Raw genomic sequence first — 22,777 nt, forward strand, 5'->3', positions numbered from 1 at the left:
CACACACACACACACACACACACACACACACACACACAGCGGCTCATTCACTTTCTCTCTGTCTCACAACAACCAAATAGTAGGTTTAAAGGCCAAATACTTTCCACTTGAATGTGCAGGTTATTGTATTAATAACAAATGGTGACATAAGAGACTTTGAGCTATAGGCCTGCGGTTTCATCATAGCTTATTTTCGTGACTATTTTTTCTATACTTTGTTAAAAAAATGTGCCAGAAAACATTCTTAAAGCTCGAGGTGATGTAAGGAAAATGCTTAAGATAGTCCAGTTAGGCTGGTACAATTCCCCCACCATCAAACACAAAACAAAACTTGCATGAATAAAAAATCAGGCCAGCAAGATAATAAGCTCCCCCAAACCCCCCTAACAGAACGTCACAGCAGTCGGTACTCAGGAAAGCCACTATAATGACACAGGATCTCACCTTCACCAATCCTTTCAGTTACAGGGTCCCGTATGCACAGAAAAACATGTACAAAATCCTTCATTTACACTTTCATAAGCACACTGAACAGCCAAATATAGATGGCATCCAACAGGTCCACTCAGGCTTCGTCTTGCTAGTTTTTGCATTTTATATGTCTGAACAGTCAATGTTTGTGATATGTATCTTTTCTGTTCATATATGTATCTAATGTAATTTGAGCCTGCCCTGTCAATGACAAATTGTTTCTCATTTTATCTTATCTTAAATGAATTGATTGATTGCAGACAAAGAAAACAAGCAAATCCTCGTATTAGAGGAGCTGGAACCAGCAAATGTTATTGACTCCCCCATCAGTCCACTAATTGTCTCAGCTCTATGAGTGAACCGTGAGTCCCATCAAACATGAGGTAATCAAGCATGTTCTTAATTAATGTGGTGAACAGGAAGTTCTGATGAATGTTTTATGTGTTTTCATCTTTTAATTCTCTTCTAATGTCAAGCACCGAGTCCATCTGCTGTGTGTCAGAGCTGAAACAATAAGTCATTTGACAGTTAATGTATCTGCAAGTTATTTTTCAGGCAAAATGCCAAAAAAACAAGCAATTTCAGGATGTCACGTGGGAGTTTGAGATTATATTTTTTAGACCAAACAATTAATCAACAAATGCCTGAAAATCCACTTTAATATGATTGTGAAAACACTTTAACTCATACAGATTACAATACAACTGGGAGTGATATGAGGAAGCTAAATATAAAAACACTTCAGATGGCATGAATAAAAAGTAAGATTTATGACATACAAAGCGAGTTTAAAATAGAAAAATAAATGTGTTATAATGCATATTATGAGCATTTACTAGTTTTATAAAGATTAGAATGGTCGATAACCTTAGTTGTTGCTGTTGCATGTAGTTGAAATGGGTGTGTCAGCAGGTTCACTCAAACAGGATGGGAACACTACGGTGCCTTTAGGACACCTCATAAACCTCGTAAATATAACATCTCATGCATTTAGGTGTTTCTCGTTCGTTCTTAAAACAAATAAACATAGGCCTTTTGATCATGACAAAAATAATGTAAAGCTTGTATCATTATAATGCTTTAAATAGTCATTAAAGGGTAAACTATTTATGCAACAATATTGATCTTAACATCGGCTAGCGTTAAAGTAACTAGCGTGCTATTTCTCTGCAAGTAGTCACTTCGATTGGATGCGTCTAGACCCAGGTCTTGCTAATTTCAATATTTCCGATGCGTTTGAAGGCAGCATCAATGGTGTGGTCCAACGGGTCGCGGTTGGTCCAGGTCAGGAACAGCGGCACGTCGTCACTTCACTTTGACGCACATCATTCACGCTGACATCAAACTTTTGATAAAAAATAGTTTCTTCCGAATTAAAGACACAATTAATGTTTAAAAAATGTCCGAAGACTCGTGGGCGGTTGCTGTCGACTTTCAAGAAGCCACAAATCCATCAACACAGGTATGTTTAAAACCAAACATCTCCAAAAGTCCTATTAGACACGGGCTAACTAAGTTGCTCATCGTTCGTTAGCAAGTTAGCCAAATATGCTACTTATCTGCTTTCCACACGCAGTTTTTAAAGCTAATAATGTATTTTCTCTCGACAGTTTGACTTCTCAAAGAAAGTTGAGCGAGTGCTTGGCCCTCGTAACATAAGAAGAGACATAAATGGTAACTGCCTTTTAACATTTCACCCGTGTGTTGTCTCCCGGGTCAAAAACGGACAAAAATTGACATTTTTGTCCCATTTTCAGATTTTTTTCTGTTTTTTTTAAAGTTTTCACTACCACCGCCTTACTACCACTACTTTTTGTAATTCATGGTCAATAACCCTCATTTATATAGAATTATACCTACTATTTAAGTTAAAAAAGCAGAAATTATGAATTATGCACTTTTAGTTAAGATCAGAGGAATGAAAGTCATCACTTGTATTTGCAAAGAGCGTTTTAAAGAATCCAATCAATTTTTTTGGTAATTTGGTTAAAAAGAAACTCATATTTCAGATATAGACATTTTTAGAGGGGTCAAATGTGACCCAAGGACAACAGGAGGGTTAATTAACTTTACCTAATAATTGGACCGTGTAACGTCAGTTGTGGTGGCTGACGTTGTGTTGATGTTTCCACCTGTGCAGGCAACTTATTGCCAGAGAAGACTGAAAATGGAGGTTCGAAAAAAGACACAGAGAAAGTGGACCTGGCGGAACAATCCCTGTTAAATAAGATGATCCGGCGCTCTCTGGTGCGGAACAGAAACCAGGTGGAAGTCCTGCAGCGGGACCCCACCTCTCCTCTTTACTCCGTCAAGACATTCGAAGAGCTGAGACTGTGAGTGTGAGCGGCATTGCCTTTGAAACACATGTATGTTGTTATGTTTTCCCCCTCACACCCTTTTTCTTCTTTGGCTCGATGATCAATAGGAAACCTGAGCTGCTGAATGGTGTGTACAACCTGGGGTTCAACAGACCATCCAGGATCCAGGAGAACGCCTTGCCCATGATGTTGGCACAGCCGTGAGTTCATCTTCATTTGGGAAAAGAATCGTCAAAAATTGACAGTGTGTGGCCAGGTTGGCTCAGTGTTAGAGCAAACACACACACACACACACACACACTAAGAGATTTATGCCTTGACGCAGAGGTCCAGGGTTTGAATCCGACTTGTGACGACTTCCTGCCTGTCTTCCCACTCTCCCCTTTCTCATTTAGCTGTCCTATCAAATAAAGGCAGAAAACCCCAGAAAATCTTTAAAAGAAATTCTTGACAATTAACAAGTTACTCAAGGAAAAATAGCAAATATTTGCTGGTTTGAGCGATTTAAATGCAAGGATTTGTTGCTCTTCTCTCCCTTACCTGGGCTTCTGACTGGCTAGTAGTCCTTACCAAGGTACTCTTAGGGCACCCCCTCATACTCTGCTTCTGACTGGCTAGTAGTCCTTACCTAGCTACTGCACATGCGTCTCTTAAAGATAGTACAGAAGGGCGATGTCTCACTCTGTAGCTAAAACAGAGCTCAACACACAGGATGAAAAGAGGAGCTGCAGCAATGTGCAATACAACAACAATAGGGTGTTTAATGCAAATTTAACCATGTGAGCTTATTCTGGTACAACATCTTAATACAATTATGAACCTGAAAATGAGCAGAATATGAGCCCTTATCGAAATAATTGCAAATAGATTTTCTGCCGATCGACTAATTGTTGCAACTCTGACATGTACCGCAACACTTGTTATTGCAGTAGTTATATACAATTTTTTGTCCTGTTTGTCAGTGGTTTATTCCCTTGTTTGTGTGTGCGTATTTTCTCTGGTTGCAGACCTCAGAATCTGATCGCCCAGTCCCAGTCTGGCACGGGTAAAACCGCTGCTTTTTCTCTTGCCATGCTCAGCCATGTAAACCCGGACAATAAGTGGACCCAGGTAAGCATAACATGTAATCTACTGAGCCAGTCTCCACATTCCGTTGTTGACGCTGATATGCACTCACCATTTTAAAACTGTTTGCTTCTTTCAGTGCCTTTGCATCGCACCAACATATGAGCTCGCTCTGCAGATCGGCCAAGTAATCGAGCAGATGGGGGCATTCTGCCCCGATGTGAAACTGGCTTACGGCATTCGGGGCAACAGACGTAAGAATGTGACCAGAATTGTTTTGACATCTGATACAATTGCCGGCAAAATGGTATTTCAAGTTATTAGAAAGTCAGTGTTGGGAGTGTCATTAAGTTAAATTCTGCATTCTGTTCAGCGGAGCGAGGCGTCAAGTTGCAGGAGCAGATTGTCATCGGAACACCAGGCACAGTCCTCGACTGGTGCACCAAGTACAAGCTCGTTGACCCCAAGAAGATTACGATGTTTGTGCTCGACGAGGCTGATGTGATGATCGCCACGCAAGGCCATCGGGACCAGAGCATTCGGATCCACAGGTGGGTTCCTCTCAGACACCGGCCCATTTTAACACCTGTCTTTGTCATGTCCAAAGGCCTGCAACAGTTATTACCCAATTATGTTACGTAATCATCATTTCTTGCTAACATTGGCTTAGGTTCTTAGGGGTATGACTGTTGATGGTAATGGACATGGTTTACTTTATTGTCTGTGTTATTACATTATCTGGCTCACATAAATAATTTAACCAAGACACATATCCTGGGATTTATTCAAAACGTTATTTGTTCAACCCTTGTGTTGCTTTCCCGTCAAAATTGAAAAATGTAACACTTTTGATGCTTTTTTTTTCAATGTTTGTTACTTTTTTTGACGTTTAACACTATACACTAACTTATTAACTTTAGTTTTACGGTTATTTTTGGAATTTATGGTCAATGAACCTCATTTATAGGAAATTATACCTAATGTTTGAGTTAGAAAAGCAGAAATTAGGAATTATTTAGACTAAAATGAAAGGAATGGATGTTGATGGATAATCACAGACTGGAATATGTCAACTTTTACTCAATACTATTTCAAAACCACTTCAGTTGTTTTGCTATAAAATTGAATAAGACAGCCCAAAATGAATGAATGTAGAGAGTTGTACTTGCCAAAGAGCGTTGTGTGGAATCAATCATGTTAGTTTGGGTAATTACAATTGGGTGATTTAAAAAGAACATTGAAATAGGAAAACAGGTCAGTTTGACCCAAGGACAACATGAGGGTTAAAAAATTAATACATAACTATTTTTAATTAGGAAACAATTATATTGTTAATTGCAACTATTTCTGAGATAAAATGTGGAATTGTTTCAGCTCTGCATGCAAAAAGCATCTCTTGTGGCATTGTATCCCTCTTCCCTTACCAACACAGACAGCTGACCAAGGACTGCCAGATGCTCCTTTTCTCTGCAACCTTTGAGGACTCTGTGTGGAGGTTTGCAGAGCAGGTGGTTCCCGATCCCAACATCATCAGGCTGAAGCGTGAAGAGGAGACACTGGACACAATCAAGCAGTTCTATGTGCTCTGTAGGGAGAAGGAGGACAAGTTCACAGCACTCTGTAATCTCTATGGAAGCCTTACCATTGCACAGGCCATGATCTTCTGCCATGTAAGTCAGAAAGAACTTCCCCTTCCCTGTTTGACCCCATTTACACCTGGTGATGTGTGATCTGTGTTTGGATACATGATCTGGATCATGACATCCGATGTGCAGGCCACTCCGTCACACCTGGTATCGATGAATGTTCTTGTTATCTCCACTCTGCTTGCATTGGGATCTCATCTCAATATGCAAGTTTGTTAGGCAGGGCTGGAGGACTTGTCATGTCCCACGTTGAGGCAAGCAGTGCTGCCGTTTGGGCTCTCTACTGTAAGTGTTTTAAAAATCATTTTTTGTAAGGCAAGACTTGCTAGCTACTGCTCCTACTCGTAGCTTTTGTTGGGCAGCTTAAGCTGGGAGGAAGAGGCAGAATTGGGTAGTTCTGCTCAAATATTTGACTTGTTAGCAATGTTCCAATCCACTTCTGTATGGTCTTGTGGTTCATGCTTTTTCATATCTAGAGATATTTTTTCTATATATACCTGCTGTTATTAGGGATGTGTTTCCCCTCCAATGCAATTACCTATAACTATGAGTAATGTATTATTCACTCCTCCGCCTATTTACAGTACAGTTAAACACACCTGCAGAACAGCAGCCCAATACCAAACACCCGCAATGTCTACATGTCAACGCTCACATTTGTGTGTTCAGCATCTGTGAAAAAACATCAGATTTCACAGTCAAGGTAATGAAAAATGTACGTCCTGGTCACTCTTCAGTTACAGTACGGATTGTATTCCACCTGGCTCAGGTCTGACCACAATGAGAGCCGAACCATCTCTAATGCAGTGACACCCTTCATTTGTGTTTTTTTTCTTCTTCAACATAGGATATCCAGACAGAGATTGCATGTTAATGCCAGTTGTAAATGGGGTCTTACATTTTGATAAATTGACAGATGAGATCTTTTTCTCAGAACATTCTGCACAAGCCAAAACCAAGTAGGATCGAGACAACTCATTGGAGCTTGTCATAAAAACGAATTGAAATTCATCTTAAAGCTTTATTGCGTAACTCTTTGATATTAATGAGCGCCCGTTACATTCAAGCCATTACCCAACGAGTTGTTCCAAAGCTAATTTAGACTATCAGCTCCACACAACTCTCTCTGTGTTTCTCAGCATGTTCAGAAGATTGTCGCGTCCCGCGACTTTCTCACTCAGGAACTCGAGTGAAGATAATCTGATCTCCGGGGAGGGGGGGGGCACTATATCATGTGGATGCGCCAGCAGTGTTGTTGTCGTCTTTACTTAGATTTCCTTATGGGGGAGACAGGACATATTCACTATAGCTTAAATGTTTTTTTTTTACAATTCCAGGAAAATGTCCCCAAACTTAACAGGTTGTAGTATGAGCAGTTCAGTTTAGCAGATACTTTTTCTTCAGACTCGCAAGATGGCTGCTTGGCTGACTGCAAACCTGACCAACGAGGGCCACCAGGTGGCCTTGCTGAGCGGGGAATTGACCGTGGAGCAGAGGGCTGCCGTCATCGATCGCTTCAGGAACGGCAAGGAGAAGGTCCTGGTGACCACAAACGTGTGCTCCAGGGGTGAGGGGGAGGTTTATAGTGAAAACATCTTCATGGTGGGAGGGGAGTGTGTCTATATCTCCAAACCATTTGGGGTTCTGCTTATTACAGGTATTGATGTGGAACAAGTGTCTCTCGTGGTCAACTTTGACCTCCCTGTGGACATGGATGGGAACGCCGACAACGAGACCTACCTTCACCGGATTGGCCGCACAGGACGCTTTGGCAAAAGAGGATTTGCTGTCAATATGGTTGACAGTAAACACAGCATGGATGTCATCAACCAAATTGAGATGCATTTCAGTATATTCCCATTTTTTTCAGTTTGATCATGTAAAAACATAAGGATTCATTAATATAAGGATCCAAACAGGACTTTACCTCTCTCTTTCCCCCACAGACCGGAGAATCACGAAACTTGACACCAGCAATCTCGAAGAAATGGAAAGCCTGATCAGCTGAATGCTTCGCTACGAGCACGACCACATACTGACGCCGCTAGTTGTTACCTCATGTTTGACCTGAGTTCTTTCCAGGGTTTATTGTTTACAGAAGAATGATGTATACTAATATTGACTTTGAAAACGTATTAACTATGCAGACTTATTTCTCGGCAGTCACTTATGCCATAGTTCTTTAATTTAATGTGTGACTTTGATCACTGAAGTCACCTTAAGCCTTTAAGCTGTCTCCCAGAGACTATAAACCAACCACGAGCTGTTAAAACGGCATTTAGAAGAGTGGTGTTAATATCTGTTGGATTATCTGAAGTGAATTATTACTGTAGCAATGGTGGGATATTAGAATGTGTCTCATCTATAGATCAAGGTTGAGTTCAGATAAAATATCCTTTTGAGTGAGTTGAAGCATTTTAAGGATTAAATGCCTATTTCAGCCGTAGGTGTAGTCGACAATTTACTGATAACTTAATTTGATGTTATACCAATGACTGTGAAGCCAGCGCTGTTGCTCATTTTTGTGTGTTTAAAAAATAAATATATTGTTGCATATTAAACTTGTTACTTTCAGTTGGAATGCAGCTTATGCATGGCAGCTTTATCAAGCAAAACCATTCATATTTCTGGAAGAATGAACCAGTTGCTCAGAACCTTTTATTAAACATTCCGCAATGGAGATATATTTCTTCAGGTAACATGCATGTTCCAAAGGTTGGAACCTTACCTCCAAGTTCTCTGCACTTTAGTGTCTGATTTGGTTTCAATTTTTCCAGAGAGGAGTTGGGGAGTTTGATTACTCATATTGTGGTACTTTCAGTCTTAAAGAGCTCTGACGTACATTTTTGGCTCCATCAGCAGTACTGATGAGATGTTGGCTTTGTTCATTATTAGACGCTTATCTGTTCCTACTGCAACACATCAAATCGTCTGTTCAGTGTGTATTAAACACCTTTTATTAATGTCCCTGCACTAGTGACAAAATACACACAAGTCTGTAAAACCAGTCCCAGGATTTAAGTAGAACTTATAACTATATCATTTATATAACTATAATATTTGTGTCTACACGCTTTGAAAGCAAGGCCAAAGTTGTATAAAAGTCAAGTAAGATTCATTAACCATACAGTAGCAAATTAGTTCTGTGTTTCTGTGCCTCTGCACCCTAATGATAGACTTATTTGGCATATGAGAACATCAACCAAAAAGAAAAGCTGTGGAACATGGCAACAAAGAAAAGAAAAACCGCATTCCCGATTTAGCTGTAGTATGAAATGCCAGATGAATAAATCAAGATAAAAAGGACCTGCTGTGTTGAATAAAGTCCAGTTTAACTGGAACGGAACTCGTGGTTACATACAGCCACGTCGGAGACATTTTAGTGAGCTTTCTGTGTAATAGTGCAACAAACAAGTTCTCAGATGGACAAATAGTCCTAATTGTCCTCAATTTGCTATAGTCAAAGTTAACATTAAATAAACTTAAAAATTCCCATCCAGACATGTTTTGTCATAAAAGATAGTCTGCTTTGAATAATAATTTGAGTCTGATGTGTTTTTCCCCACATAAAAAGTCAAATGAAGTAGTAAAACCTTCACATTTAATGCACCTTATGGAGCCCCAGAAAGTCTGAGAGATGCTTTTATCATGTTCAACTCCATACTGCTCCACAGTGCTAACATGTACACGTGCATATGACGTAAGGTGAGCGCAGAGAAACTCTCCTCCTTCAGAGTACATTGTGAAAACAGCCTCACACCTTTCTGCACAGTGGAGCTCAAGCAAAAAGCAAAACCATTTTTTTGAGGAGGGATGTAAAGCTACACCACGATGCCAGTCTTCAACTGCAAAAATTCAGTGAAGCTCACTCATGCCCCCCCACACTGCCATTCTGAGAGATGCACAGCACCGATCTGTTCAGGACGCCACACTGGGCCAGGGTCATGTCCATGTCTGTGAAGGTCCTGCGTGGTAAATCCATGGTCTCAATGGAGGCCTCTCCATACTGTGCTCCATGCAGGATCTCTGCCCTGGTTCTCACCATCAGAAGAGTGTCTGTGGGCTCAAAGTGCTCCTGAAACCTTCTGCCACATGGTGCTCGGATGGCTAGGAGCAACCTGCCAGCTTCTTTGGTAACTACTGATCCTGGATCAGGGGGCTTGGCCCTCTTATCCACCACAGAGCTGCTGCTATGGCTCACATCCTTCACTGCTGGGGGGTCTGACTGCCTTAGCTGATGGATCGCATGGTCAGACAGGCTGAGCTTGGAGATCTTTTTGTCCAGGCCTGTCCCGGTACTCCCCTCTGACTGCCTCCCCGCTATGGATGGAAGAACCTTATACTTGTTTAAGGACTGTGGTGGGGCAGGGGGGGCGTGTTGCAGCATCTGCAGAACCTCATCCTGGGACTGGGAGTGGTGGGTCCTGTCTGGTCTGCTGGACACGGGACAATGTGGAGACACAGGCGGTCTCGGGAGGCTGCCGGGGTCCGCTGAATACAGAGGGGCTCTGCTTCGCCCTTTGGAGGACTTTGGCCTGGTTAAATGCATCGATAATAACCAGCTGGCGATGAGTCCCGGTTGTTTCTATTGGCTTCGGTTCTGTCCAGAGGGAGTCGAAGAAACGCATGCCCCGTTGTCTTAGGAGAACAGCTGCGTCATAGTCAAGTTCAATTATCAGTTGAAAAACGTTGAAATCCCGTTTGTGTGCTTTCCGTCCAGTTTCAGCAGGTAGTCCCTCTCTTTAAGCGTCAGCGAGGTTGTCATGACAGTGGGGTTGCCGTGACGACGACTTGAGTTAGGGGGCGGGGAGACCCCTGGTGTTGGAAGTGCGCAACTGCAGCTGGGTTCGCCCTCCACACTTTTCTCAACGTTTTTGTCAATTTTATTCACTTTTCTGACTTTAAATAAAGCAAAAATTGTCATTTTTTCAACCACTTTTTGTGTTACTTTAAGTTGTTGATGTTTTTTTATGATTGTTTTCTAATTTTTTTTGTCAATTTTTCAGCATTTAAAAAAAATGTTTTGGTTAGTTTTTTGTTGTATTTTTCAATGTTTGTCCCTTTTTTTAATGATCTTTCATCATAGTTCTGATATAAAAAGGTTTTTGTAAACGGGTCAAATGTGACCCGGGGACAACAGGAGGGTTAAAGAGTGGTCTAGACCTCCTCTGTCTGTAGATAACGTCTGCTATTAATTAACACTGTGAATAAAACATTCTGACATTCATGAATTGCTTATAATCAGGATTTTGAACTGAAGTCCACCACAAAACAGTACACATTAGCTCTGTTTAAGACCCCAGCCAGTAAAAACAGTACTGGAAGAACATACATCTAACAAAGTAGACATACCACAGTCTAAAAATAGTCCTTTTAAAGTAAAAGTACAGAAGTAGCCGATTATCATCAGAATGTACTTAAACTATCAAAAAGAAAAGGTTCTCATTATGTTGAATGTCTTTCTTCTTTTTTCTAAATACTTTGTATACTAGGTCAATTAAAAGTTTAAATTTAATTAAAAGTTACCGCTTAATATCATAAGCATATACAGCATGTGTATTTTAATGTATAAAGTAACTAAGTAAAAGAAATGTAGAGGAGTAGAAAGCACAATATTTCACTCATTCATAAAGTTGCATAAGATAGAAATACACAAGTAACGTGTGTGTCAATATTGTACATACAGTACTTAAGTACTGGTTACATTCCACCACTGTACTACTTGAATAGAAATAGAAAAGGTCATCCATGCAAATGTAAGAAGGAACTAGTATCCTATTATATCAAAAGTACAAGTACTCATTTTGCAAAGTGGCCAATTTCAGAAAAATGTATGTTATTGGATTATAATTATTGATGCCTCAGTAGTTAATGTTGCAGCTGCTGCTTTTATTGACTTTATTAATTAAAGGTTATGACCACTACACTGTCCACTATACCATGAGCATATAAAATATGACACAATCAAAGTTTACTTACAGTATTTCACTTTACTTAGACGATATTCACAATCACCAACCAAGTCAAAAAAATCCTTAAGCCAAACTGTTTATAATTTCAGTTTTTATTTATGCAGTTCAGCACATTCTTGTAAAACAGTACACCAAGAGAATATTAGCATATGTAGTCATTTATACAATGAATAATACAATTGTACTGAGATCATATACAGTTCTGTAAACAACTCCACTATGAAAAACTTGTTTCATAAGTTACCAAATCTTTTCTAAAGTGAGGAAAAGCAAATCATTTGGATTTCATTTGAATTTAAGTATCAACACTGTTCCACCACCATCTGTCTCATAATGTTAGTTTTGATTTGAATCTTTCAGATGAATGTTGGCATATGGCTTCTGCGGGTCTTCTATCTGTATGTTCTGTATTTATTTTACAAGTCCATAGTAATTAATGCAATATCTGGTGTCATCCAATATCAGATAATCTAGTATCATGATTGGTATCAGTTCCAAGCAGAGATGGGACTAACAATTGTTTTCATTATCAATATTCTTATCCAAATCTGTCAAAAAAAAAAAAAATATTCTATTTAATATGAAGTAAGACCAAGAAGAGCAGCAAATTCTAGAACCTGAAACCATCAAATATTTAGTGTTTCTGCTTAAGAAGATTTCTTGGATAATTGTCAAAATATTTGCAGATTCATTTCATTTTGCTTTTTAGTAAATAAATAATTCAAACAGCTACTGAGTGAGCAAAGACTTCTGGGCCCAACTGCTCCCCTTCATGTACTTAAATTATATTCAGATACATCTTGAAAAAGTGGAATTAAATCAAAGTCCATTATACACATATATAATAATTAACAGCACTTATAGCATATATAGTTATATATATATATATATATCATATTTAATGATGTAATGTATGAAGTTGCATATAATGGCAGTTTTGTCTCTCTATGGTAAGTCGAGCAGGTTTTGTTGAGCGTAGAGTTCCTCTGTGATCTGGTACACCTCAGAGATGAGAGGCACAGCTTCCCCTAGCATGGCCACCACCTGCTCGGGGGGGCCCACATTCATCACTTCTAAGAAAGCAGGGCGCCCTGGGAGCACGCAGAAGGCCATGCCTGCAGCTTTGCGCACCACCCAAGGGTGATGCTGGGAAAGAGACTCATTGTAGGCCTCTGAACACATGACGGACGTCTTGCTGTCCTCGCTGCTGGTGCGGAGGCGCTCCAGGAAGAGCTCCAGCCACCTCAGTGCCCGGTGGAGCCTCAGCAAGGTCCGGCAGCCTGACTCTGGGTGACTGACACTCTTGGTCAGGTCCACCAGGTCATTGTCCAGCTCGTATTTGACCATTGACTGGACAGTGACATACTGAGAGCCGTTCTCACCTTGCAGGTGAGTGACCAGGATATTGATCTTGTTGACAGCATCCTTGGAAATGAAGCCAAACACACTGCCCAAGCAGTTCAGAAACCTGTTAAACAAGAGAGCTTGTTAACACCTCAATGGGGGGACAGTAGCTTAGTCAGTAGGGGGTAGGGAACCGGAGGGTCGCCGGTTCAGTCCCCATATGGACCAAAGTATGGAGGGGGACTGGTAGCTAGCCGTTCCCAGAGCAGCCCCCCCCCATTCTAACATCTCTGCATTATAGGTACTGAGCATGTGTGTGTAGTTCAGGCCTGTGTGTAATAACAACAGAGTGAAAATTGTAATTTCCCTTTACGTGACTAATAAATTATAGCTTACATAATTAATATTAATGACACTTTGTAGACTGTTACAGCTGAGTGTAGAATGAGCATAGTACACTTACTTTACAAGACCACGCCACCCAGCGACGTAGTGTTCAAGATAGATGTCTTTTTTCTCCGACAAACACAACTTGAAAGTATCGAGCACCTCCTGTAAGCAGAATTTCTGGTCTTTTTGAGGACCAGCCATGGTTTCTATGCGGAAATGCTATCGAGAAAAGCAAGAAATGAATGTGTAAATGTGGCTAACGGCTACAAACAAACAGGCGCTCGTACCAAATGTAAGAAATGATGTGTACACTAAAAGACTAAACACATTACCTTCGAGAAAATGTAACAAAGATGCAAGTTTGCTCTACATGTCAGTGGAACGACAGGTCATTCCTGTTCTAATCTGCCTCTACTGCGCAGACTCGAGCCGGGAAAAACACGGAAATTGGTGACTTTGCCTTCAAATTAAAAACACGCAAGAAGGGAGCATGATGGAAAGTAACCCCTAACAAGTCACTAAACCCGTTCATTTGGAACTGTGTTACTTCAGTTATGTTTATTTAATCCGTACAGTTTATATGATTTGCGTACTTTAAAAAATGCCACGGTGGAAAATTATGCAGTAGACTATGTTGTCTTATTTGATATTGTCCTGCAAATTCTAAAGCTTAAATTATGTGGGAGTTTGTTTTTGTTCCAGATACGTGGTCAAATAAACAACAACAAACCACATTACCCTTAAGAAGGTCTTGCCACATGGATTGCAAAAATGCGTTTTATTTCGAATGCGCCAACCGGAAGTGTTGATGTTTTACTGTGTAACTTGACACTAGAAAAAGAAACGTCGGAATTTGAAAGGACCCACATGTATACAAGTTAGACAATACACATTTCTTTGTAAACTAGGTGTTATTCAGCGGAAACTAACCAACCTCCTGGATTAACTTGGTGTTAATTCATCTACCTTCAAAACAGGCTAAAAAAAGCATGCCTGAAATAAAAGTAACACCACTGGGTGAGTAACGCTTCAGAACCTAGCTAGCTAGCATCTGCAACGCTAGTTCCGTCAACAATACGTGTGTATAACGTTGCCGTTATCTATTTGCTAAGTGTTTGGCTCTCTTTGAGTAGCACTACCTTGTGTATTTTCTATTATGGTGGTCAATACCAGCTTGTAAGTGTCCATTTATTGTCAGTAGCCGTTGTTAGCTGGAGAAGCTAACAAAATGGTCTTAGATGGTGCATTTACTGGGCGTTTGTTTTTAAGGCTTTCTCCAAACTTTACTGTTCACTCTCCAAGGTGCTGGACAGGACGTCGGCCGCAGCTGCATCCTCGTCTCTATTGGAGGCAAAAACATAATGCTTGACTGTGGGATGCACATGGGCTACAATGATGATGTAAGTAAAGAAGCTTATTTTTCAAAATAAGAAAAAAAGCTGTGGAAGATAACAGTTTGACACAGCACACCTGTCCAAATATTTCCATATAATTGAAGGGGAACAAAACCCAAAAGATCTAGCATATACCAGACCAAATGTTATGCATAAAACTAAAGGAAGACACAAAATAACAACGTTAAAACTTATTTTCATCACAGCCCCAAATCATAATACTGACAAAGACGGCTGTGTCTGAGCTGCATTACAGACTTACACGAAAGTTGTGGCATGCTGATTTCATTATAACAGACTATTATTCTATATTAGATCATAACAAAGCTGTACTTTCACACATCTTTCCTCTTACCATTTTGTTTAGTACAAAGTTCCCACTCGCGGTTTCATCACCAGGTTGTTGCTGTTGGTCTGGCAAAGTAATTTTCAATTTCAATTTCAATTTTATTTATAGTATCAATTCACGACAAGAGTTATCTCGAGACACTTTACAGATAGAGTAGGTCTAGAACACACTACAGAATTTACAAGGACCCAACAGTTCTAGTAGTTTCCTCCAGAGCAAGCAACAGTGCGACAGTGGCGAGGAAAAACTTCCTTTTAGGCAGAAACCTCGGACAGACCCAGGCTCTTGGTAGGCTTTGTCTGACGGGCCGGTTGGGGTTAGAATGAAGAGTGGAAATAACAAAAAGTAGAAAATATAGTAGTTTGTAGCAGTTATTTGTAGTAGTTCATGGCATAGCAGGGCACTGTGGGCATTACAAGGCACAGCAGGACGTAGCTGGGCACCACAGAGTGTAGCAAGATGAACATGGTATTGCAGAACGTGTAGCGGGACCATGGTGACAGCTGCTACTGCTGACCATGAAGAGCTTTGTAGGTGAGAAGAAGGATTTTAAATTCTATTCTGGATTTTACAGGAAGCCAATGCAGAGAAGCTAAAACAGGAGAGAAGTGATCTCTTTTCCTGGTTCCTGTCAGAACACGTGCTGCAGTATTCTGGATCAGCTGAAGAGTCCTTATGGACTTTTACGAGCAGCCTGATAATAAAGAATTGCAGTAATCCAGCCTAGAATGAACAAATGCATGGACTAGTTTTTCTGCATCAGTTTTAGACAGGATATTCCTGATTTTTGCAATATTACGTAGGTGAAAAAAGGGGATCCTTGAAATTTGCTTTATGTGAGAATTAAAGGACATGTCCTGATCAAAGATAACTCCATTCCTCACAGTGGTGCTGGAGGCCAGGGTGATGCCATCCAGAGTAACTATCTCTTTGGATAATGCGTCATGGAGGTGCTTGGGTCCCAGAGCAATAACTTCAGTTTTATCTGGGTTTAACATTAGAAAATTACAGTTCATCCAGGTTTTAATATCCTGAAGGCACATTTGAAGTTTTGCTAACTGATTAGTTTCATCCGGCTTGATCGATAGATATAATTGAGTACCATCTGCATAACAATGAAAGTTTATGGAGTGCTTCCTGATAACATTGCCTAAAGGAAGCATAGATAAAGTGAACAGGAGGTGGACCGAGCACAGATCCTTGTGGGACTCCATGACTAACCTTGGCGTGCACAGAGGATTCATCGTTAACATTAACAAACAGAGATCGATCTGATAAATAAGACTTAAACCAGCTTAGAGCAGTCCCTTTAATGCCAATTAAATGTTCCAATCTCTGTAATAAAATATGATGTTCAATGGTATCAAATGCAGCACTAAGATCTAATAACACCAGTACAGAGATAAGTGTTTTGTCTGATGCAATTAGGAGGTCATTAGTAATTTTCACAAGTGCTGGCTCTATGCTATGATTAACTCTAAATCCTGACTGAAAATCCTCAAATAAGCTGTTGTTATGCAGAAAGTCACATAGCTGTTTGGCAACTGCTTTCTCTAGAATCTTAGAGAGAAATGGAAGGTTGGATAGGTAATGCCATTACTTTGAAATTGCACCTAAAGATTACGATGGGTTGGACAAAACAAGACATTCAAAAGATATTTCACAATTTTATGACTTTTTATTGACTATTAGATAAAAGACAATTTACCAAAAAATGTCATATTCTGGGTTTCATATGTTTTGGAGCCCTTGTTTGAGCCCTGGAGTGTAGAAGATAACTGACAGTATAATCCTAATTAAATGCAAGTCTGCTTTGTCATTGCAGAGACGTTTCCCAGACTTTTCATATATAACTCAGAACGGGCGTCTGACAGAGTTTCTGGACTGTGTGATCATCAGGTTGGTTGTCCTATAATACTTATAGCATTTAATAGATAATAGAACTAGTGTTTTTTGTACATAGTTACCTGTTCATTTCTCAGCCATTTCCACCTGGACCACTGTGGCGCTCTGCCCTTCATGAGTGAGATGGTGGGCTACGATGGACCCATCTACATGACCCATCCCACAAAGGCAATCTGTCCCATTTTGCTGGAGGACTTTCGGAAGATCACCGTCGACAAAAAGGGAGAAACCAACTTCTTCACCTCGCAGATGATTAAGGACTGCATGAAGAAAGTGGTGCCTTTGAACCTCCACCAAACTGTCCAGGTGCAGTACTCAGATCATTTTTTATGCTATCCATCTATTAATCATTTCTGCACCAGCTGCTCGTCTCTTTTGATGGCATATCGAGCTGTTTCTGTTGTGCTGTTGGCAGGTGGATGACGAGCTGGAGATCAAGGCATACTATGCAGGCCATGTCCTGGGAGCCGCCATGGTGCAGATCAAAGTGGGATCAGAGTCTGTAGTCTACACGGTGAGTGTAAACAACTCTGCACTGTATCACAGTCAGTGAATTTGATGGCTAAGGTCTTAGAATATTGTCTTTTCCTTTTTTTTAGGGAGACTACAACATGACACCAGATAGGCATTTAGGGTAAGTGGCCTTTACTTAATGTATTCACTATATGCTAGAGTTTATGTCTACACACTGCAGTCTCCTCATCTTCGTGTTTGTACATTTGCAGTGCTGCATGGATCGATAAGTGCCGTCCAGACATTCTCATCTCAGAGTCTACATATGCCACCACCATCCGTGACTCAAAGAGATGTAGAGAGAGGGACTTTTTAAAGAAAGTACACGAAAGCATAGAAAGAGGAGGAAAGGTAAGTTTTAGAGTTAGTGGAATTCTGTATATTGGGGTGTAGATTTTTGTCCTTTTTTTTTATTGCGTAATGGAAAGAAAATTTAAAATTTTGAAAATTCGACGCAATTGTTTTTTCTTATTGTCTTTTTAGGTTCTTATTCCCGTTTTTGCCCTCGGAAGAGCTCAAGAGCTCTGCATCCTATTGGAAACATTTTGGTAGGTCTGCTATTCTATTTTATTAATAAAACCCCAGAGCCAAAATTCACATAAGCTTTCTTACATTTTCTTAAAGATCCCATGACATGGTGCTCTTTGGATGCTTTTATGTAGACCTTAGTGGTCCCCTAATACTGTATCTGAAGTATCTTCATATAGACCTTAGTGGTCCCTTAATACTGTATCTGAAGTCTTTTTATATACAGTAGACCTTAGTGGTCCCCTAGTACTGTATCTAAAGTCTCTTTTATACAGACCTTAGTGGTCATCTAATACTGTATCTGAAGTCTCTTTCGGTTTTAAAGCCATGCTGTCTCCCTCTCATGGGGGGGGCAAATTCTCTGGGCGGGCAAAGCAGAGAAAGGGGAGGTAACCTTGCTACTTATGACATCACAAGGGAAATCTTCCTGAGCTTTTGTTTTCTCAAAGGCAGAGCAGAAAACCCAGGGCTTGGTTTACACCTATCCCCATTTCCAGCCACTGGGGGACCATAGGCAGGCTGGGGGGGTGCGTATTAATGTTAAAAAAAAGTGATAAAAAAATGTTATAAAGTAACATTTCCATGCCATGGGACCTTTTAAAAATTGTTATAGGTTTGTGAATGTAAAAAACATCTCTGTCAAAACTAGAAATAAGAGAGCAAAGATGGTAGAGAAAGTGATGCGTGGAGATAACCGTTGTGGCTGATTGATATCAGATAAAGGCCATCTTTGTGGTTCAGAATTGTTGGGGGTTCCAATTATATAGAAGGGCCTGTCAGTATGGACTAATTGCACATAATTACTATATACACATTTCACAAGGTGACTGGAATAAAAAGAAATAGCAGCTCCCTCAATTAGCTGTATTACTTTTATTTATTAGGCTTAATGGGGGTATAATGGTGGTATATGAACTTTTCATATTAAGTGGCGTCTCATTGACACTCCAATTACCTCCTTTCCCCAACCAGGGAGAGAATGAACCTAAAAGCCCCGATCTACTTCTCCACTGGGCTGACGGAGAAAGCTAATCATTATTACAAGCTTTTCATAACGTGGACCAACCAGAAGATTCGAAAAACCTTTGTACAGAGAAACATGTTTGAATTTAAGCACATCAAGGCCTTTGATCGCTCCTACGCCGATAATCCTGGACCTATGGTAAGTGTGTTTCTATGGAACTTTCTTTCAAATTTCAAATTTCATATTTTGAATTCATAATTCTCATTCTCATATCTCACTTGTTATTCATTATTTATTCATCATTCTCATTTCCTATTTCAGAACTGTTCATAATGTTCATACTGTTCATATTATAATATAATAACTTAATACTATTTATCCCAGTACCCATTGCACTATGTTCCACATTTTAATAATAATTATTGGACTCTTCATTGCACTCATCTCTCTACATTGTTTTTGTCTAGAGTATGTATAAATTAGTGTGTCTATATTAGTGTGTATATATTGTTTGTTTGTTTGTTTGTTTGTTTGTTTTGAATGTGTAAGCACATTGTGAGCAACTACGCTCCAAAAGGAAATTCCTTGTATGTGTCTTCATACCTGGTCAATAAAGCTGATTCTGATTCTGAAGTGTACAAGTAGAGCTGGGCGATAGTGAGCGGGCCTTGACTGAATTTGACCATTCTTATACTGACGTTTTATGTCACCTAAACTAGAGCCGGAAAAGAATCAAAAATTACAATATTTTTGACCAAATACCCCAATGTCGATAAATATTGTGCTTTCACAGAATATTTCCACAATGAGATTTTTGATAAATAATCACCAATAATGTGGATACAATGACTAAGAGGGTAAAGGCAAATAATAAAACGGCTAATAAATCTGAAAATGACATCACTTTACTGTACTAATGTAGCATTTGAAACCAGGAAAACACCAAACTTGGGTCATATTACAATATCAAGCCTCATATATCAATTTTTATATAATATCTAAATATTTCCCTGCCTTACTTGTATTTTATTTAGGATGAACATTCAAATGTCAATGAACCACAACAATATGTCCACTTTCAGGTGGTGTTTGCAACCCCAGGTATGCTGCATGCGGGTCAGTCTTTGCAGATCTTCAAGAAATGGGCTGGCAATGAGAAGAACATGGTAAGTTTCCTGTGTCTATCAAAAATGAAAGATGTTTGATTTTTTATAAAAATAACAATACTTAATAAACAACCGGTTGTGCATTTTTTTTAGGTAATCATGCCTGGGTATTGTGTACAAGGAACAATTGGTCACAAGATCCTGAATGGGCAGAGGAAACTAGAGATGGAAGGGAGATCAACCGTAAGAGTTTTTCATTAGCCCTTCATCTGTGTCAGTTATGACATCATACTGTATTTAATGGCTTGAGTTTTTTTTTGTTCAGCTCTGCGGATAAAGTCACTTCATCATGTTATCCCAAATTTTTCTCATCTTCCTTGTGATTTCGGTCTGCTAATGCAGAGGTGCCTAAAAAATAGTATTTTGGGACATTGCCTTTTTAGCTTTCTTGGAGGGATTTACATCATAAATGAGGACATCAAAGAAGAAGCTGCTTAGTTTAGCATAAAGGCTGAAAGCAGGGGGAAACAAAATCTGCCGACCTACGTCTTTAAAGTTAACTTACTAACATGGTTAGGTGTGGGTTTATTTCATGTCCATAACTCTCTATAAAATTAGAACATGTCACCTTTGCACTTTGGTTTACAGATTACACAAACAACTCACAACATGCTAATAAGAGAGCTTCAGACAGAGCCAGTTTAGCTGTTTCCCTCTACTTACAGACTTTATGCTAAGCTAAGCTAACCGTCTCCTGGCTTTAGCTTCATATCTAATGAAACAGATTTTAGAATGATAATGATCTTCTCCTAATGACAATTAGATATTTTCCTAATATCCTGCAGCCCTAAACACAACACTGGCATAGTGATTTACTTACAGTCTCTGTGATTCGTACAGTTGGATGTGAAGCTACAGGTGGAGTACATGTCCTTCAGTGCCCATGCAGATGCTAAGGGCATCATGCAGCTCATCCGCATGGCGGAGCCTCGCAACATGCTGCTTGTGCACGGTGAGGCGGTGAAAATGGAGTTCCTCAAGGGCAAGATTGAACAGGAGTTCAGTAAGTACATTTCCGGCCATGCATTAAGCATGTTAGGCTCATTAAAAGTTGAAAATGTGCATGCTCACAGTAGGAGAAGGAGCCATTGTCAGTCCTGTGATTGTTGTTTTGAAATGGCAGGCATAGACTGCCACATGCCCGCCAACGGAGAGACAGCGACTGTGACGACAAACCCTAGCGTGCCTGTGGACATCTCACTCAACTTGCTCAAGAGAGAGATGGCTCTCGGAGGTATGTGTTGTTGTTTAGGAATTGGTTTGTCTGTTCACAGCTGAAGGAGTAATAAAGTGACACATTAGCCCAATTTGCACAGGACCTGTATTACCTGGGGATTTGTAATAATTGCGGATGCCGTCTGTGATCTTAATACTGTGCAAATCTGCCATGTCTGTAATTTGTCCAATACCATATTTCACCAAACACAGAGGCTGTGTGATAATATACAGACGTTGCTTATCCTGTGCGAATGTGGCACACCCAACAGACGTGGGGGGTTAATTCAAAATCCCATGAGGTCCCCTGGTAGTGCTAATCCAGTATGACTAGGTGTATAGTTTGTATGCGGTAACAATGGTTTACAATAGGTACTGTACAGGGCGACCTACGCAGTTTCAGAATTCTGCTTGTTGCTCAAATTGGATTAAAAGTGTTTTTTTCAGCGTGGTCTAGACTAGTTGATTTGTCCAATGCCAACTAAATGTCATGACCTGAATAGTGTCATAATAAAAAATGTCATGAATGAGAGATGATTCTAGAATAATCATCAAGAGTCTAAAATCAGAGAAAGTGAGTAGCTCTGTGTATTAGGACAGTACAACAATGGTTACCCATACTCCTCATCGGCTTTTTGTTGTTATCAAACATCTCAATACTTGTCTGAAGAGTCTGTTCCTGTTTTTATTATTATTATTATTATTATTAATTTTAATTATTATTATTGTTATTACAGCTTTTTCAGACTTGGGTACAATTTCTGTTTCAGTTGGGTGCAGGCCAAGGTATAAAGTTGGTGTTTGGGCAATTATCACAAAAACGCCTCCGATTTTTATTAATTAAATTAAATTTTATTTATAGTACAAATTCATAACAAGAGTTATCTAAAGACACTTTACAGATATTAAATATCAGTTGATGGGTATATCCAGCAAAGGTGTTTTAAAGTGCTCATATTGTGGTTTTTGTCTTTACCCACTTCCTTTATAGTGTTATACATCTTTTTGTGCATGTTATAGGTTTACACATTGAAAAAGACCAAAGTCTCTCCCCCCCCCAAAGGGTCTTACCATCTCAAACAGAAAACACTGTTCACGTACTGCTCCAAACAGCTCTGTTGTAGTCCAGCTTTTACTTCAGAGAAAGACGTTATAATGCTCGCCTTGCTGCTAGCATCGCACGCCCTCATACTCTGCTTCTGATTGGCTAGTAGTCCTTACCTAGGTACTGTCAGGGCTCGCCCTCATACTCTGCTTCTGACTGGCTAGTAGTCCTTACCTAGATACCGTCAGGGCACGCACTCCTACTTTGCTTCTGATTGGCTGGTAGTCCTTACCTAGGTACTGTCAGGGCATTAAACCACATCAAACTATTCTCGTACAACCTCTAAGTACAAATTTAAACGTGAAAATGAGCATAAAATGAGCACTTGAAATTCTACAATATTAGAAACATTTAAAGTATACAGTGGTGTGAAAAAGTGTTTGCCCCCTTCCTCATTTCCTGTTCCTTTGCATGTTTGTCACACTTAAGTGT

The 22,777-nt window shown here is 39.8% G+C and overlaps 4 protein-coding genes across 4 annotated transcripts in view; 2 read left to right on the forward strand and 2 right to left on the reverse strand.

Moving 5' to 3' along the window:
- Positions 1-1,711: 1,711 nt before the first annotated feature.
- Positions 1,712-8,056, forward strand: zgc:193690 (ATP-dependent RNA helicase DDX19A). The gene is made up of 11 exons (XM_034876822.1): positions 1,712-1,933; positions 2,082-2,145; positions 2,612-2,804; positions 2,897-2,989; positions 3,797-3,899; positions 3,994-4,108; positions 4,228-4,405; positions 5,287-5,524; positions 6,905-7,067; positions 7,158-7,349; positions 7,447-8,056. Exons 1-11 carry the CDS (start codon positions 1,871-1,873, stop codon positions 7,506-7,508), a joined length of 1,464 nt encoding a protein of 487 aa, XP_034732713.1. The 5' UTR covers positions 1,712-1,870; the 3' UTR covers positions 7,509-8,056.
- Positions 8,057-9,061: 1,005 nt separating this feature from the next.
- ubxn10 (UBX domain protein 10) lies at positions 9,062-10,278 on the reverse strand. Its single transcript, XM_034876825.1, has one exon. It carries the CDS (start codon positions 10,047-10,049, stop codon positions 9,366-9,368), a length of 684 nt encoding a protein of 227 aa, XP_034732716.1. The 5' UTR covers positions 10,050-10,278; the 3' UTR covers positions 9,062-9,365.
- A 1,805-nt stretch (positions 10,279-12,083) lies between these two features.
- On the reverse strand, positions 12,084-13,655 carry cptp (ceramide-1-phosphate transfer protein). The gene is made up of 3 exons (XM_034876826.1): positions 13,539-13,655; positions 13,280-13,425; positions 12,084-12,940 (listed from the first exon to the last, which is right to left on the reverse strand). The coding sequence occupies exons 2-3, from the start codon at positions 13,405-13,407 to the stop codon at positions 12,418-12,420; spliced, it is 651 nt and encodes a 216-aa protein (XP_034732717.1). The 5' UTR covers positions 13,408-13,425; positions 13,539-13,655; the 3' UTR covers positions 12,084-12,417.
- Positions 13,656-13,997: 342 nt separating this feature from the next.
- The window catches only part of ints11 (integrator complex subunit 11), a 15,330-nt gene continuing 6,550 nt past the window's right edge, over positions 13,998-22,777 (forward strand). The window contains exons 1-13 of the mRNA XM_034876821.1: positions 13,998-14,223; positions 14,509-14,606; positions 16,775-16,848; positions 16,932-17,160; positions 17,270-17,368; positions 17,454-17,488; positions 17,580-17,718; positions 17,851-17,915; positions 18,868-19,057; positions 19,942-20,025; positions 20,119-20,208; positions 20,866-21,028; positions 21,149-21,259. Coding sequence (XP_034732712.1) covers positions 14,196-14,223; positions 14,509-14,606; positions 16,775-16,848; positions 16,932-17,160; positions 17,270-17,368; positions 17,454-17,488; positions 17,580-17,718; positions 17,851-17,915; positions 18,868-19,057; positions 19,942-20,025; positions 20,119-20,208; positions 20,866-21,028; positions 21,149-21,259 — 1,405 coding nt within the window. The 5' untranslated portion in view covers positions 13,998-14,195. The remainder of the gene's footprint in view (positions 14,224-14,508; positions 14,607-16,774; positions 16,849-16,931; positions 17,161-17,269; positions 17,369-17,453; positions 17,489-17,579; positions 17,719-17,850; positions 17,916-18,867; positions 19,058-19,941; positions 20,026-20,118; positions 20,209-20,865; positions 21,029-21,148; positions 21,260-22,777) is intronic.

The sequence above is a fragment of the Etheostoma cragini genome, chromosome 7 (genome assembly GCF_013103735.1).
Source record: "Etheostoma cragini isolate CJK2018 chromosome 7, CSU_Ecrag_1.0, whole genome shotgun sequence".
NCBI classification, from domain to species: Eukaryota; Metazoa; Chordata; class Actinopteri; order Perciformes; family Percidae; genus Etheostoma; species Etheostoma cragini.